At 32.6% G+C, this 17,826-nt stretch overlaps 2 protein-coding genes across 2 annotated transcripts; one reads left to right on the top strand and one right to left on the bottom strand.

Moving 5' to 3' along the window:
• Window positions 1-1,483: 1,483 nt before the first annotated feature.
• Window positions 1,484-10,327, top strand: LOC129288964 (E3 ubiquitin-protein ligase APD2-like). Its single transcript, XM_054925789.1, has 10 exons — window positions 1,484-1,863; window positions 1,961-2,067; window positions 2,156-2,278; window positions 2,421-2,514; window positions 3,769-3,843; window positions 3,925-4,007; window positions 7,925-8,071; window positions 8,240-8,312; window positions 8,402-8,750; window positions 9,818-10,327. Exons 1-10 carry the CDS (start codon window positions 1,587-1,589, stop codon window positions 9,891-9,893), a joined length of 1,404 nt encoding a protein of 467 aa, XP_054781764.1. The 5' UTR covers window positions 1,484-1,586; the 3' UTR covers window positions 9,894-10,327.
• Window positions 10,328-13,117: 2,790 nt separating this feature from the next.
• Window positions 13,118-14,696, bottom strand: LOC129289418 (rhodanese-like domain-containing protein 10). The gene is made up of 2 exons (XM_054926189.1): window positions 14,156-14,696; window positions 13,118-13,405 (listed from the first exon to the last, which is right to left on the bottom strand). Exons 1-2 carry the CDS (start codon window positions 14,578-14,580, stop codon window positions 13,207-13,209), a joined length of 624 nt encoding a protein of 207 aa, XP_054782164.1. The 5' UTR covers window positions 14,581-14,696; the 3' UTR covers window positions 13,118-13,206.
• Window positions 14,697-17,826: the final 3,130 nt, after the last annotated feature.

Below are 17,826 nucleotides of genomic sequence, written 5' to 3'. Positions count from 1 at the left end.
ATTTATGTTGAAAGATTTAACTGTACAAATACATGAGGCTATTTTAGTTATTTCTTCTTTTACAAAAAAGCAATTTTGTATTTAAAATTTTAGTTGAGGAACCTATAAGATTAGTTATATATCAACAGAAGTTTGGATAGCTCAAATCTCAGTTCAAATGTTAAAAGCTTATCAAGTAAATAAATTTTTTTTTTGGATAAGATAAATTGTGGATGAAAAGAGCTTTGGAAGATAGAAACTCGTGTAGAGTGAAGCTACAAAATTGAGCTTTAAGACATCGCATGGGTAAAGAAGAAAGAGAAAGCCATAAAGACTTAACTTTGGATATTATTACAGATAACCCACTACTTTTTTTTTTTTTTTGGTATGGAGTAACTCACTCTTGTTGATTTGTTCAATGAATTGCATTAAAATGAGATGCTCATTTTGTTAAAAAAAAATGAGCTGCTAATATATATATATATATATATATAATGTGTGACGTAAAAAATATTATTTTATTATTGGCATAAAAAATAAATGTAAAAAATTTAGAATTTAATATTTATAATTTATCACTAAAATTCTACCCTTTTAAATTTAAAATATTTTTAATTCATCAATTTATTTTTTATTTTACCTTTTGAAAAATTGTAATTTTAAGTTTATCATTTTTTTAAAAAACATTAAATCAGTTACAAAAATATATATAATAAATTCATGTCCATTTTTGTCATTATACATCTTAATTAGTTTTAAATTAAATTATTCAAATAAATTTCAGCTTGTTCAATTAGTTGTTAAAAAAATATATCCAAACATAAATCACATTAAAATTACATATTTTTTTAATCTCAATTTGCTAATCTTAGTTGTTTCTAGCTTTAATTATAAATTTTTTAATTCAAACACATTCTAAGTGTTGCAAGAGGTCAAGTTCAAATTCTTGTTAAGATAAATGCCTTCATTTAGTATCCAACCATACTTCATACAAAATTATTTGAAATGCCTATTCAGTTATGTTTTTTTTTCCAAAAAAATAATTACCCTCTCTATTTAAAGATGTAAGATATTTTTTGAGGAGTTAAATATTAAAAATATAAGATATCTTTAATCTTTCGAGATATAATCATTACTCTTTTTTAAAAGTATCTTTATTAATATTAATTTTATATTTATTAAAGAGTGTTTAATAGAGATAAAAATAAAAAAATTATGTTGATTTAAAAATAGATAATTATTTTATTAAAAAATAAAATTTAATTAAAAATATTTTATATTTTTGAAGTGAGGGTATGTTTTAAACATATATTAATTTGAACGGTAGCCGCGCGTTGGAAGCTCGATTTCGAAAATGCCGCCGTTTTATTCCCGTAAGTCGTAACCAACTAGTAAGGCAATAACTGTCACTCTGCTACCTAACTACCATTCCAGGTGAACACGACGACTGACTGGTGAATTCCCTCCACTTCACTTGACATCACTTCCATGGGACACCTTGTCTCTATTTCATTCTCCATTTTCTTCTTAGGGTTAAGGTTCTCCATTTTCCTCTGCTTCGCTATCAGAGCAGAGGCTCGCTGCTTGCTTCACTTCTTCCCTATACAATGGCGGACTCACATTCCGCTACATTTCCACCTCCTGTTGCTTCCTCTTCTTCTACTGCCATTCGGGATCCTTCTGGAGCTTCTTCGTCGTCCACTCCAGGATCTTCACGAGTCCCCCGCCAAGAGGAAAGTCGAAGTCATCATCCTCGATCTCAATCCCCTGGTCGAGAGCAGCATAATTTAAGCGTCATCGATTGGACATATCAAAATGCGTCTTCAGTGGCCAGGGATGATTCATGGTCCTGTATCGTTGTTCTTTTCACCTTTTGGTTCTTCGGTATGGATTTCTGTTGCGGATAAAATCACACTGAAGTTCGGTTTAAATCGTCCTTTGATTGGATAGATAATGCTGAAATTGTGTTTCAATATCACAGTGTCGATGACTATGATACTTGGAGTTTACGGGTCAATGAACCTCCTGCTTGGTCCAAGTGCTTCTCTTCTTCTCCAACCTAACCCCATATTCGTCCAATATATAAAGGTTAAATTCTCGTTATTAGTTATTACTATTTGTTTTATCTTTACTTATAAAATTATCTGAGCCTCTGATTTGAGTTTGTTTGCATTAGGTAGAAAGCTTAGATTCGAAGCCAGGAGTCATGCTCTATGGTACATACGGAACCCCCGCTCTTGATGTTTTCACTATTTGGACTGAAACTCGCAATGTAACTGTTCCATCTGAAGGGCATGAGGTAAGTACTACCCTTACATAATACTTCAGTGCAGATTTCACTAACCCACAAAATGAAGAATATTTAAATGCTTGTTTTTCTGTGTCATTGAAGACTGAAATCTTTGTGGTCGAGGTAATAATTTTCTTGTTCTCTACCCTAGGAATGGAAATATTACCTGAATGAAGGGTCTCAAGTAAATATTTCATATCGCATGAGCTCTGAGAGCCCCTCTATTGTTCTTGTAATTGCAGAAGGTATGCCTTCTATAAGAGATACATGTTTGGTGGTTTTTTTCTTTTTTCAAATTATCAGTCATATGAATACGGAATACCGCATAGTTAACACAGGTAGCGGGAAGTTGTTACACACTTTGCATCAAGAGAACTTCTGTAGAAAATTCTTGATAATCAGCTAGACCATCTGAACAAGTGTAACTTAAAAAAGGATCGATTTGGTGAAATCTATAAGCTTGGATTGATAACTGCTTCGCAACAGCTATAGCATACATATCTGTACCAAACCATGTAATGGACCGAGTAACCTAACTCCAAACCTAATTGGCAATTCACAGAAACATCTCGACACACCTCGAAGAGAACACACACTAGGTAGCGAAATCTGAATCCCTGGAAAAGTGCAACCACCTTGTCTCTATGATATTTAACACTGAAACTCATTTCACTTTTTCATCCTTGCTGTGTCTTAGTATCTTTAGCAGAGTGTGAGCTTCCCATAAGGGCATAGTATTTGTACAATCAGAATTATACTTTACTGAGAAATTATAGTATTGATCTGGCAGCTGTAGAATTGCTCTTGGTTAGGGATTCCCTTAATATACTATTTAAATTCTCTTGAAATATTACTTTGACCAGAAAATAAAACTTTTTGCCTCCTAAAATATACAGGGACTAGACTTTAGAAAATTCTTTGCATGAATATTTTTCCAGTTAGAACAGTTCTACCTCTTGCCAATAGAAAAAAGGTTTGGAAACGTTCCACTAACCTCTCTGGAAAATTTTTACATCATCACGATTTGGTCCCTGACCGAGGAAAGCAAGTCTGATAGTTTTAGCAGGCCTTGTCTGAGCATGTTTTGAGTACAATTCAGTTAAACATATAAGCTGCAGAAGTAATTGCTCTAGTATAGTATTAAAAGAGTCTGCAGAAAAATAAATTGCCCAGTCTAAGATGAAATATGAAGAAGATATCCCGCATACATGGAACACAGTATGTGAAAACATATCATAAAATCCTAGAAATGATTGACCAATTGTAGAATTGATCGTGGCCCATTTTGGTTTCTCCTAACGAGTTAAATGCTGAGACTCTAAGTAGTACAATTTTTTATAGTAACCTTGCAAACTCCTTCCTTGTTTTTGCTATCGCAGATTTCATAGGACTTGTAAAACCACTTTACGTTGTTTACATTGTACAAGAATCTATGGTTGTACCAAATATTTTCAAGAATAAATTCAGTGAACATGTTATTCGGTTGCCATTTCTTGCAGGGGATAAAGGCCTCTCTCAGTGGCTGGACTATCCATCATATCCTAAAAGCACTCTTTCATGGAACATTATCCATGGTAAGTTGCAAGAAAGTGGTAAGAAACTCGATCAGTGTTTATATTGATCCTACACTGATGTTTATTATTGTTTCTTTGCAGGAGCTGGTATGATAACACAGGACATATTCAGTTCATCGAACTATTATTTGGCACTAGGAAATCTGAACGAGGAGGAGGCAGAGGTATTTTTGCAATGCTTTACTTTCTAGTCTTGTTGCGTTATTTTAAATTCTCTAAACGAATTGAAATTGGCAATTTTCTTTGATGATGAGTCCATGATATGCCATTTTTTTTGGGGAGAATCAGTTGTGGCCTGTGGGGAATACCGCTCTCAACAACAATAACAACAAGCCTTTATCCCACTAGGTGGGGTCGGCTACATGGATTGCAAGACGCCATTGTGCTCTATCATTTATCAAGCTTTTAGGAATATTATTAATTAAGAGATCGCGTTCAACAACTTCCAAGAGTGTTCTCTAAGGCCTTCCTCTACCTCTCTTAATTGGACTCAAAGTTATATGTTCCACTCTCCTCACCGGTGCCTCCCTTGGTCTTCTTTGTACATGCCCAAACCATCTCAACTGATTTTCTATCATTTTTTCCTCAATAGATGCCACCCTCACTTTTTCGCGTACGTGCTCATTTCGAATTTTATCTTTACGTGTATGTCCGCACATCCATCGTAACATTCTCATCTCTGCTACTCCAACTTTATGCTCTTGCTGTCCCGTTAGAGCCCAGCATTCACTACTATATAACATTGCCGGTCTGATAGCAGTGCGATAAAACTTTCCTTTAAGTTTATTAGGCACCTTACGGTCGCAAATAACTCCTTTAGCTTTTCTCCAATTAAACCACCCAACTTGAATTCTATGTGAAATATCTCCACTAATTTCGCCGTCATTTTGAATAATGGCTCCCAAATATCTAAACTTTTCCATTTGAGGTATAATTTGATCTCTCAATTTCACTTCCAAATTATTGTCGAATATTCCTTTACCAAATTTACAATATAAATATTCCGTCTTACTTCTACTCAGACGAAAACCTTTCGATTCCAATGTCCTCCTCCATAACTCAAGTTTGCAATTAACCTCTTCTCTTGTCTCTGCTATAAGAACTATATCATCCGTGAAGAGCATACATTTCGGGATTTCCTCTTGAATATGTTCCGTCAAAACATTTAAAATCAAGTTGAACAAATAAGGACTCAAAGATGATCCCTGATGTAGTCCAATCTTTATAGGAAAATCCTTTGTTTGACCACTAGGCGTTCTTATACTTGTTTTTATCCCCTCATACATATCTTGTATGGCTTCAATATAAGCAATCCGTACTCCCTTTTTTTCCAACGCTTTTCAAAGCACTTCTCTTGGTATACGGTCATAAGCTTTTTCCAAATCAATAAAAACTATGTGTAGATCTTTATCTTTACAATGATACTATTCCATTAATCCCCTTAGTAGATAAATCGCCTCTGTAGTTGATCTACCTGGCATAAAACCAAATTGATTCTCAGAAATACTTGTCTCCAATCTCAACCTGTGCTCAATTACTTTCTCCCATAATTTCATTGTGTGGCTCATGAGTTTAATCCCTCTATAGTTAGTACAATTCTGAATATCTCCTTTATTTTTATAAATAGGAATTAATGTACTTCTCCTCCACTCATCAGGCATTTTCTTGGACCGTAAAATCACATTAAATAACTTAGTTAACCATCTCACTCTTTCTTCACCTAAACATTTCCACGCTTCGATAGATATACAATCAGGTCTGTTGGCTCTACCATTTGTCATTTTCTTAAGAGCTTGCTTTACCTCCTTATCACGTATTATTCGATAAAATGACAAATTTTATTCTCCTTCACCAGTTACTAAATCCTCCAAGTTACTAGATGAATACTCTCCATCATTGAAAAGTTTAGAAAAGTAAGTCTCCCATCTATTTTTAATTTCATCATCTGTAACTAAAATTCTTCCCTCTTCATCCTTAATACATCTTACCTGTTCTAGATCTCTTGATTTTTTTTCCCTACTCTTGGCAATCTTATAAATATTTTGCTCTCCTTCCTTCATCTCAAGGTTCTTATAAAATTCTTTAAAAGTTTTAGAACGAGTTTCACCCACAGCTCTCTTAGTTTCCTTCTTAGCCATACGGTACCTCTCCCAATTTTCTTCATTGTTACACAAATGTATGGCTTTAAAACAGTTCTTCTTATACTTGATTTTGTCCTGTACACTATTATTCCACCACCAAAACTCCTTATCTCTCGGACCAGAACCTTTCGATTCTCCCAAAACTACTTTTGCAACCTCCCGTATCTTTTTAGCCATATCCTCCCATATGATGTTAACACTTCCCTGAGATTCCCAAATTCCTTTATCCAAAAGATTTCGCTTGAAAATATCTTGCTTCTCACCTTTTAATTGCCACCACCTAATCCTTGGTGTTACTACTTGCGACGTTTTTGGATTTTACTCATAATACACACATCAAGGACTAGGACCCTATGTTGTGTCGTTACAGCATCTCCGGGGATCACCTTACAATTTTTACAAAGTCTTCTATCTGTGTTCCTAACCAAAAGAAAATCAATCTGTGACCTTGAGGCTCTACTTTTGAAAATGATGAGATGCTCATCTCTCTTCTTGAAACAAGTGTTGGCAATCTTAAAATCATACGCCAATGAGAAATCAAGAAGAGTTTGTCCTTCATTGTTTAGCTCTCCAAAACCAAAACCACCATGCACCCTCGCATATTGACCAGCTTCCCTCCCAACATGCCCATTAAAGTCTCCTCCAATAAAAATCTTTTCACTTTGTGGTATATGTCGAATCAATCCCTCCAGATCCTCCCAAAATAATTCCTTAAGACTGGCTTCTCTCCCGACTTGCGGCGCATAAGCGCTAATAATATTAACAGTCTCACGTCCAATTATCATTTTTAAGGAAATAATTCTGTCTCCAATTCTGCTAACTTCTACAACGTTCTTCTTCCGCTCCTTATCTATAATGATGCCTACTCCATTGCGTGCACTTACTTTTCCTGTATACCAAAGTTTGAAACCTTGAATATCCTTAGCTTCTTTTCCACGCCATTTTGTTTCTTGCAGGCAAAGGATATTGATTTTCCTTTGAATCATAACCCCTACAACCTCTGCAGATTTACAATTTAATGTCCCAACATTCCAAGTGCCAAATCTAATTTTACTCTTATGGACTAATTTCTTTAGCCGCGTGCGTCCAGAATGACGCGGTAGCCCTTACTCATTTAACACTACATCCGGACGCCGATGCAGCGGCTCTAACTCACTTATCACTGTACTCGAGCCATGCAGCGTGTTACTTACGGGCAACGACCTAACATTAACATTATAACGTCTATTGTCCATGTTCATGATAGATTCAACAAAGTTTTACATTGGCTGTTGATGGCCTAACACAACCCTCCTCCTTTACCCGGGCTTGGGACCGGCTATAAATATAGGCGGAGTTAGGGGGAATACCACTCTCGAATCAAGTTAAATAGATCCACTTTATCTAATTGTTGACAGGTCACTGAGTGTAGAAATGATCCTCAGCTGATCCTAACCTTGGATTTTTGAACTAAAACAACTGAGATACCTGGTTCTTTAACATGATGAATTCTGTATTATATTGCCGCCTTCATCAAATTCCAAGTTCACCTGAATTGTAGTTGTGTCTTGCACATTTGCTGCATCATGCATATTACTCACTTTGACAGACCAAGGAGTAACTGCAGACCTCAAAGGTTCATATTTCATGCATGAAAATTATGTAGGGTAAATAGCTTGTTAAAAATTATTTTCATCCTATGTAATTTTTTAATCCAGCATTTGGACACTTTCATTTCATAAGAAGTATAGTAAAATGGTATGGACGTAACAATAATTCTGGACCTGAGAGAGTTTTCTGAGTGTGGCAAAGATGATTTCTGATACAAATTCTATTATCAGATTTCACAAACCATATTTCTCATGAAATCTGGGTCAAGTTTTCCGGATGTAATTTTATGCTAGTAGCATAAAAACAGTGGTCGATTTTATTTTATTTTTCTTGACCTTCTCATCGAACAGGTGGAACTGATCATCAGAGTAAGGGCGGCCATGTATAATACAACTGATGCTTACTACAAATGTAATTTGACTAGTGACCCATGCGGATTGAGTGTTTTCTTTCCTGATGGGAATGCAGCCGTCTTAACATCTCCTGGACCACAACAGGTAAGCTTATTATATATATGCTCGAAACCAAAATAATTATTGCTCAAAGCTGGCGGTGGGGTTTGTCTTGGAAGTAAAATGTTTCTAATATAACTCAAGTAAGACTGCCAATATGATTCAGTCCCTATTCTTTTACCGTTACTTAATGTTTTCTTTTATTTGCTTCAGAACACATCCACAAATCAGTGGTATATCAAATTGTCCTATGGACCAAGATGGGTCACATATATTTTTGGCATGGGTATGCTCTTTATATGTTCAACTTCCTACTCACCGTTTGAAGCCTAATATGATTATATATTTTACAATTTTTGTCCTTCCTCCGCACAGGTGGATTGACTTTGCTTATTTTTTTGGCCTTCAACTACCTTAACAAGCTCCATTATTCTCAAGAAGATAGCGTAGGAGTTAGACATGAGGGAACAGTACCTCTAGGAGTCCCTTTGCTTTCTCACAAAGATGATGATCTTTCCAGCTTGGGTTCATCATATGAATCCATGTCACAAGATGAGGAGGATCTTAGCTTTCTTACGGGGGATTCTATTAATGGGAAGTCATTAGCTGATGGTGAAACCGGTAATAATACAAGGCGCCTCTGTGCAATATGCTTTGATGCTCCAAGGGACTGCTTCTTCCTTCCTTGCGGACACTGCGTGGCTTGTTTTGAATGTGCAACAAGGTAAGCAACAGCCACTTTCTCATGCTAGATCCCATTTTCTAGTTCTTTGTTTCATTACAGGCACAAATTTAGGTAATGAAAGTTTGCAGTGGATTCTTTACCTTGATTTTGACCTATTAGGGCCAACTGACCATTGGCTTGAAATTTCATATTAGCAGCTTAGCATGCTGCATTGGGATATACACAAAATGTGCCAATTTATATGGCATGATTAATATTAATGATTATATGAGCTTGGAGAATTTATGTTGTGATGTCGCAGTTGGATTAGAAAGAACTCTTCTCATCTAATCTAATCCTACCAAATTTCTACAGCGAGGGGAACTGTTGAATTATATACTCATCTTTGTCACTCTCCTGTAGTGGTATTTCACCACAGTATAGTAACAAGGACGGATCCAAAATTTCCACAGTAAAAACTGTCATTTGTCATGGATCTAAGGAAATGAAGAGACTTTTCTGCATTGCAAATAATTATATTATTCTTCCTCAATCCTAAATTATAAAACAACGTCAAAGCAATTTTTGCCCTTAAATATGAGGCAATTTGAGAAAACTAAAATTTCATTAATGATACTTTTTTAATATTATCCTTTAAGTGAAAAGAAAATTAAAATGATATTATAAAGTAATGATTAAGGAAAAAACTTATATATTTAAGGTATTTGTATCCAATTAAATTATGACATGCGAATCTTTTATAAATTATTTATTCTACAGTAAGTTCTTATTATTGATTAAACTAATATATAAAGATCCACATGTCATAATTTAATTAGATATAAGTATATTAAGTATATAAGGTTAAGTATATAAGTCTTGTCCAATGATTAATTTTATAGGGGCATTGTAAAAAATTTATAGTTTTGTTTTAAAAAGTAAGTTGGTAAAATGTCATTATTATTGTGTTTTATTGATATACATAATTTTATCTCAAATTGTTTTATAATTTGAGACTGAAGGAGTAGTAATTAATTCAATAGATCATATTTTTTGTGGCATGAATGTAATGAATCAGCTTACGCAGGTCATTATGTGATCATGTATGACCAATCTAATTTGTGCAGGTTAGCAGAGGCAGACGGTACTTGCCCTGTATGCCGCAGGAACATGAAGAAAGTGAGAAAGATATTTACTGTTTGAGCAGTGGATGCAGTGCGCAGTGTCTTGCGGCACAGACAAAAAATGAATGGCCAGATCAGAACCACAGATTTAGTTTGCATCTTATAAGCCACTGTTTTCCTGAAAATCATTAGCAATAATTGAGCTAATGGTAGCTGGTGGTGAGGGTAGTCATAGACAGTATTCATTGGCCATTTGCCGGACAGCCAGAGGAAATGAAAAGGGGCAAGGTGTGTTTTTGGTACATAATGAGATTGCTCTGTTTCTCAAATGACACGGGATACAAAGGTTTTTATGTGGATTTTTTGCCTTGCCCTTTTCTTCCTGGAATCAGGAAAGGCCGCAAGAGGAGTGCAAATTGCCTAATTTTTTCTTATCATTACACTAGTTTGGATTTTATTCGTATAATTCAAGAGATGATAATTTTTTGTGATTTATCAGAAAAATTTGAAGTATACGTTGTTAGGTTTCTTTGATAAAAATATAACATTTGAATTACGACACCACAGGATCGACTCTTGTGAAAGAAAATTCTTTACATGTTCTATTTATATGAACGAACTTGAACTTGATGGTAAATAGCTGAAGAAATTTATTACTTAAGAAAATAGAGAAACTTCCGGGTGTCCAATAAAAAGGGGGATAGGGGTTGGATTGAGCAAATTTAATAAACAAACTGGTCTGGTGATACTGAAATTTGAAAATTTTCATGATATTATCGTACCGTGTTACGGAAAAGAAAGAGCCGTCATGGAGGCAATGGACTTCTTGTCAAGAATCACTTGGCGACATATATTTACTAAAGATAACAGGTCGCAGATTTTTCTCCAACGTAAAAAATAAGTCAGTTTTAAAACTTTAACAAGACCAAGTTTGATATCTAATAACACATATTATTTACACACATTTCTTAGTCAATTAAGACCATTTTTTACACATATTAAGTGTCTATATATACATTCATATTACATTCTTTATGCAATTTTAACTAAGTGTTCAATTACATGCAAAAGAGATTTTTTGATCATAAAATGCACCTTTTCACCAAATTAACGTTAAGCCAAAAATTTACGTCTTTTAATGGACTAAGATGATTAGTCTAATTAGTTTTCATTAATTTATCCTAAATTGAGAATTATTAGTAAAAGAACATTTTAAGGTTGTCTTCCTAAAAATTTCCATTTAAGCCTTTGATTTTAATTTAAGTGTGTGCTTATTTATATTTGTGTCTTGTGAGGCTTTCACATTCATTTTTCCTTAGTCATTTTAATACTTTAGATGAATTAAATATTTTCTATCTTAATCTAATTAAATAAATGCCACACTATAGTTATTTAATTATTTGATTTAATTGCAACTTAAGTGAATTAGTGTGACAAATGAAGACAAAACTCAAGGCAATTGAAGAGAGCTTCTATAGGGCATATGTGGCATGAATAATTAGACTTGGAGAGGTCCAAATTAAGCTTAAAATGATACAATATATTGAATCAAGCCTATATTGTAATTAATCATCACCAATTTCCCCTCAAAATGCAAGTAGTTTTGGCCACTTGGGTAATTAGTTGAAGAGCACAACCAATTTAGAAGTTTTCATAACTTTTCTCTCATTTTCATTCACCCAGTTTCGTGCTTCACACATACAATTCAAATCTCTCACTAATTTTCCTGTCGTCAAACATTTTCCCTCACTTTCTTACTTGTTTTTCAATTTTTCCATTCAATCAATTACTTGTATCTTTCTCAAATCACACAAAACCACACTCATTCTTCTCCTCTTCCTATTTTCATCCAAACCCTCATATTAAATCAAGGATCGAAGGCTCATGTCATCATTGGAAGGAGATGAAGAGGGATGGCCTTATGGGTTCTTCCTTAGAGGCTTTGAAGATGATGATGGATTACTAGATTTCTCAATGGTCCGGGAAGGTGGATGGAGGATGAATCAATGATCTTCACATGACTAAGCTCTTCTAATTCTTTTAGTTTCTTTCATTTGATTTGATGGTTAACACCTTAGTTTAGGGTTATTCTATTATTGGTTTGTAATTCTAGTTGGAATTGATCTTGATGTTATGAGAATACGTGTTTGGTTGATTGAATTCTTGTAAATTTCCTTGATTAATTCAATCATCTATGGGAGAATAAATAATCTTGTGTTTTTTTCTATTGATGAATTTCTTACTTTACTCTTACATAGTCTTGTGGGTAAAGTTGAGACATCAGAAAGAATCACCGTAGTCTTGATTCAATCTAACATTAATTTGCCATGGTTTTGACTAGGTTTTTTTAACTTAAATACTTAGTCAATATAAAATCAAATTAGAGAAATAACCTAAGGACATTAGTTGATGACTCAAGGAATTGAACTAGCTGGATCATGTTTCTTAGGATAGTCTTCATAAGGAACTACTAAAAGGTCAAGAAGAAAAATTAATCACTAAAGCCATAAACATTTATAAAGATAATAATTCTTGCACTATCTAAACTCTAAGGTTCCACTTTATTAAAGGATATTCACACTTTAGCCTAGTTTTTTAGCATTTTAGTTTAAATTGTTAGTTAACATCTCTAAACTTTTAGGTAATTTGTCCACTAGATAATTTCACAATTAAATTGAGCTAAGGAGATGATCTAGAGTTGATCTTATACTATATTAGGGTTAGAATTAGAACTATTTTAATAGGTGTACGATCCACCTCTATCAATATTAGGAATTATAGGTAAAGAAATGAATTGGTAACTGAAATCCTTACTTATGCAGTTTGGTATGACACATTTAAGATTCCAAGAATCCTGATTCCATCAAAACTCCTGAATCCATTTCCATCCTCATTTCTATGGAATCATATTACTGTTCACGAAATCCAATGTTTGTCTCACTATTCATCCTTGTGAATGGTTCCGCTCTTTCTCTCTACCGTGCTCAAGTTCAGCTTTGTCAATACAAGAGAGCAAAGGCCCTCTTACTTTTGTTTCGTCCTCTCTTTCTCATTATTATGTGATTCAAAGCCAAAAATTTGATTTTTGCTGAAGGGGCATTTTGTTTTTTTTATTTCAAATATATATATTTATTAAAATTATATCAGGATTGTATCTTCATATCAAACATACTTTCAAAACTCATTCTATTCTGATTCTGATTCCAACTCTAATTTTAATTTCCTCAAAAACTCTTCCATCATATCAAATAGGGTTTAAGTAAAAAATATATGCTTTGTTTAATATAATTATTAACACTTAACTAGCATAAAAAAGAAGGCCTATTTTTCATGGAATTGCCACAAACGTTTCTAGACAAGCTTGAATACATGTTATGAAAAAATATGGTGATTCATCCTTTACTTACGGCCTGTAGAAATAAGAGCAGCTGAAGAAAGTAGTAGGAGACTCCTCCTACAGTAGCATACTGCAACTTTTCTTGTCCTTCTACTCCTGGGAAGTCTTCATCTTTAGAACGGTTAAAGCCTCCAACAAGCCATCCCAGATTCCTATAACTTCCTTCATACAGTTTTGACACTGCTATCATTGACCTATCCCAATCAACAAAACCAACAGTGAACTTTTTGGCCACTCCGTTTGATTCTAGCTTGGATAATTTTGCATCAAGTTTGGAACAAACCCCGTATGCAATACAAATGAAGAAAATTTCAAATTACTAAATTAATGAATCTGCAAGAATAGGGATAAATATCTTGGCATTTGAAACCCTCTTGTTTGTTAAGACAATTTGAAGCTGTCATACTAACAGTTAATAAAACTTCACATATGTGAGGTTCCCATGGCTTTTGGGTGGTATCTTAGATAGGCTACTGTAGATTTAATAGTAATGCTCCTTTGAAAGACAAAGTTTTTCAGAGCTGAAACAAAATAAAGAAAACTCGGTAAAATTTATTTTTAAAACAATTTTGTGTAAATTTGAAAAATAAAAATTACATAATTTCAATAAAAACTAATAAACATTTACTCAATAATAACTGATTGACCATATTTGGTATGCCCCATCAAAGTGTAATGTTTTTGGTTCTGAGTTCAAATGCTGATAAAAGAAGAGCCAAAAGAGGGTGAATAATAATCCTATTCTAGTTCTTCTTCTCTGATACACAGGTATTTTCCAACTGGAAACAACAGTGTTTGAGCAACTCTCCTAAATTCGAATATTGATTATATTGTCAGAAACTTGTCCATTCTATTAGATTCAACCCGTTGACAATATCATATTCTAGTTCTAGTGTGTGTGTAGATTAGATTTTTCAGCAAAAAAACATCAGTTAGATTATCACCTGAGACCTTCACCACAGGCCACGAGAATGCTGGTGTCCTTAATTGGAATGGCCAATTCCACTTGAGCAAGGAAATCAGGGTTGATAGCAGTGAGGTACTGTCCTGTCCACAACCCAATATAACCAAAGTGAACCCACTTCTTCAACAGAGTCACAACACCCCCATCCTTGTCTTCCACGAAGATTGGCACGTGCACTGACTCTTTGGCACGTGCTTTCTCCCTCTCCCACACTGGCCTCACGTCTAGCAGCACAAACCCCTCTGTGCTCATCGCCTTGCAAGCTTCGCTCGGTTGTATCGCCCTGACGGTGCCGGACTCGATGAGCTTCCGTCCACTGCTGCTTCTGCCGTTGCCTGGAGAAGAAGACGACGTCGCATTGATCACTTGAAACCTTGTGGCTCCCCTTATCATGGCTGTAGCCATCGTTCTTCCCCTCTGTTGTTGAAGCACCCGGACTTTGGAAGGGACGTGTTTGGGAATAGGGATAACGTTGCCGATATCTGATCAGACTTCCTGAGATTTCTATTTTGTCTGTTTGTTAACTCTGTTTCTTTTGAGTTATCTGTAACAATTTTCAAACATTTGATTGGCTACTCTCTTTTTCACTGTGTGTGCCAAGACTGCCCCGTTGTGTGTATGTGTGTAATTAATGAAGTACCAATGTGCTTACCTTGAGATCGAATTCGAGTACTGGAATGTCCGGTAGCATCAAAGTATGAACGAGGAACTCGTAAAACTGCCCATAATAATAAGGGTATTATACAGCAGGAAGTTTTTCAATATATAACGATGAAATCATCATATATATATATATATATATATATATAATGAGGAGTAAAATTTTTAGACAAAACTACATCAAAGAGTTAGTTGAAGTTTTCACAAATGTGTTGTAGATTTTATATGGGGAACATTACATCCAAGAACTTGGGAAGCACATTTATCACAAAAAATTAAAGAAATTCGAATATTGCTTTGCAAGATCAAAAAATAAAATATAATTGAAATTTATAGTGAAAAGACAAAATTATCCTTTTTATGTTTTCCCCCCTAAATCCCTCCACTTCATCAGCTGCTAAAATATCGTCAAAACTACGACTGCCTTCCACTAAATTGCCACCACCTAACTGAGTTACTAAAAGGAGTTGTAGTCACTAAGCTACCAATACTTCTTAGAAATACATAATACAACATTATATGTATTATTAACTTTATTTTTACTTTTCAGACTTATACATATCAAGAGTTTAATGATTACTTATCATTTCATAAATAATTATTTATTAAATTATTAATAAGATGTGTTAAAAAATTTAATTTTCACTTATTTTTATAATTATTTACTTGTTTTCATTATCAAAAGTTTACTTGTCAAAAACTTATTTAAACTTATTATTTTATTAAAATTTACTTGCCAAGTTATTGAGAGAAATTGTCAAAAATAGTAACAGGACTTGTTATTTTATAAATAGATACTTGTTAAATTACTGACATGACTTGTTAAGAGAAATTAATTTCCACCCATTTTTATAAATACTTGCTTGTTTTTATTACCAAAATTTTACTTGTCAAAAAGCTTTTTTTAACTTGTTATTTTATTAAAATTTACTTGTCAAATTATTAAGAAAAAAATATCAGAATTAATAATGAGACTTATTATTTCACTAATGATTATTGGTTAAATTATTAACAGGACTTGTTCAGAGAATTAACTTTTTCTCATTCTTATAAATGTTTTTTTTTCTTACCAAAAGTTTACTTGTCAGAAATTTATGTGAATATTTTATTTTACTAAAATTTATTATAAGGAAAATTATTAAAGTTAGTAACAAAATTTGTCATTTCACAAATGTTATTTGTTAAGTTACTAAAGAGAATTTGTTAAAAAATTTAGAATTAAGGGATATTTTTATCTTTTAATTTTATTTAAAATGTTACTAAAGACCCTAAACTCAATTTAAAATTAATTCTATCTCTCAACATATCAAATGTGGGTCATACTTTTTTTATATTTTTATAATAAAATATAAAATGTGGGGCCCACATCTTCTTTGTGTAAACTCCGGCAACTTTGTATCATCAAAAACAACTCACAAACTAGGATAGCATCATTACACAAACTCACAGGTAATCTTAAGGGCGTCCTGCTTTCTATCTCTTAGTCTAACTTTGTGAAGGTCTAGGACCTACATTTAATGTTTTATTATAAAAATATAAAAAAATTGGACCCACATGTTAAAGTTAACAAAAGTCAAGAAAGATATTAATAGGGATGCAGAGTTAAAAAGTTTGATACGTTAAAGGACATAATTGATTTTAAATTGAATTCAGAGTTTCAATGATTTTTTTAGATAAAATTAAAAGATAAAAATAATCCTTAATTCAAAAAATTAATATACATTACTTTTCATAAATGTTTACTTGTATTTTTTATTAAAAATTACTTGTCAAAAGTTTATCTAAATTTGTTATTTCACTAAAATTTATTCACCAACTTATTTTAGAAACCATTTATAAAATAGGTAAAATTTAAATTTTTGACAAGTCTCTATTAGTACTTTAACGAGTAATAATTTGTTAAATGACAAGTTTTGTTACTATCTTTAATAATTTCTTTTAATAATTTGATAAGTAAATTTAGGTGAAAAAAGCAAGTTCATATAAGTTTTTTGTAAGTAAAGTTTTGATAATAAAAACAAAATAACTATCTATAAAAATCAATGCTCATTAAATTTTTTAACAAGTAATCATTTTTGAACTAACAAATAACTATTAAATTCTCAACAAGTATTGACTTGAGAAGTAAAGACAAAGTTAAGTATTATATGATTAAGAATAAACTCTTTTAATGGTTAAGGAGTTTTGAGTTTAAATTTTCTTGACCGCCTTAAAAAAAAGGTTGATTTATTAACTTTACCATCCAAAGTTTTGACGTCAGCCATTGAACCACTTTCTGTTGGTTGGCGTCGGAGCTCCAATTTGAGTGAATTTTTAAAAAATATATATGATATTTTTGTTTTTTCATCATAAATTTTAATTATATTTTGGTGCTTTAGTTTTGCATGACAAATCTTAAAATTCTTTGATTTTCTTTTTTACTTTTTTTGTGATAGATATGCTTCCCATGTCCTTGGATATGATTTTGTATGTATATATGAACCGAAAATTAAAAGGTTGTATAATTTATTATCTTTAAAACTTACAACTATCATCATTTTTATGATGCTTATGAACGGGTTTCAAAAAATTTTGGCAAAATACTGGGTTTTAAAAAATATTATTTTTGAAAGCACTTTGTATTTATATTGTCCGGTATAATTTAGTAAAAATTTTCAGTTTTAAAGAATAGTTACCATTTAAGATTTTTTAATATAAACTTCTTAAAATTCGAGTCTCCAAATATAATTTTTAAAGAAATTTTTTAATTTTTAATTCTTTTATAATAAATCATAAATTATAAATCATATGAGTACATAAATTAATTTTTTAAAGAACATTTATTATTTTAGTGAGGTACTTCTTATAAAAAACTTTTATTAATATTATTAATTGACATTTTAAAATTTATTTATTTTAATTTAATCAGATAAAAATATGTTTTCATTTTTTCTCACTATGTAAAACACTTTTAAATAAAATTATATATACTAATAAAATTCAATAAATATA

Source organism: Prosopis cineraria, unplaced genomic scaffold (genome assembly GCF_029017545.1).
Source record: "Prosopis cineraria cultivar Desert tree isolate PC_DT_omini unplaced genomic scaffold, ASM2901754v1 PC12, whole genome shotgun sequence".
NCBI classification, from domain to species: Eukaryota; Viridiplantae; Streptophyta; class Magnoliopsida; order Fabales; family Fabaceae; genus Prosopis; species Prosopis cineraria.
The sequence above is the reverse complement of the archived record's forward strand: the minus strand, read 5'-3'. Positions and strand labels throughout refer to the sequence as shown.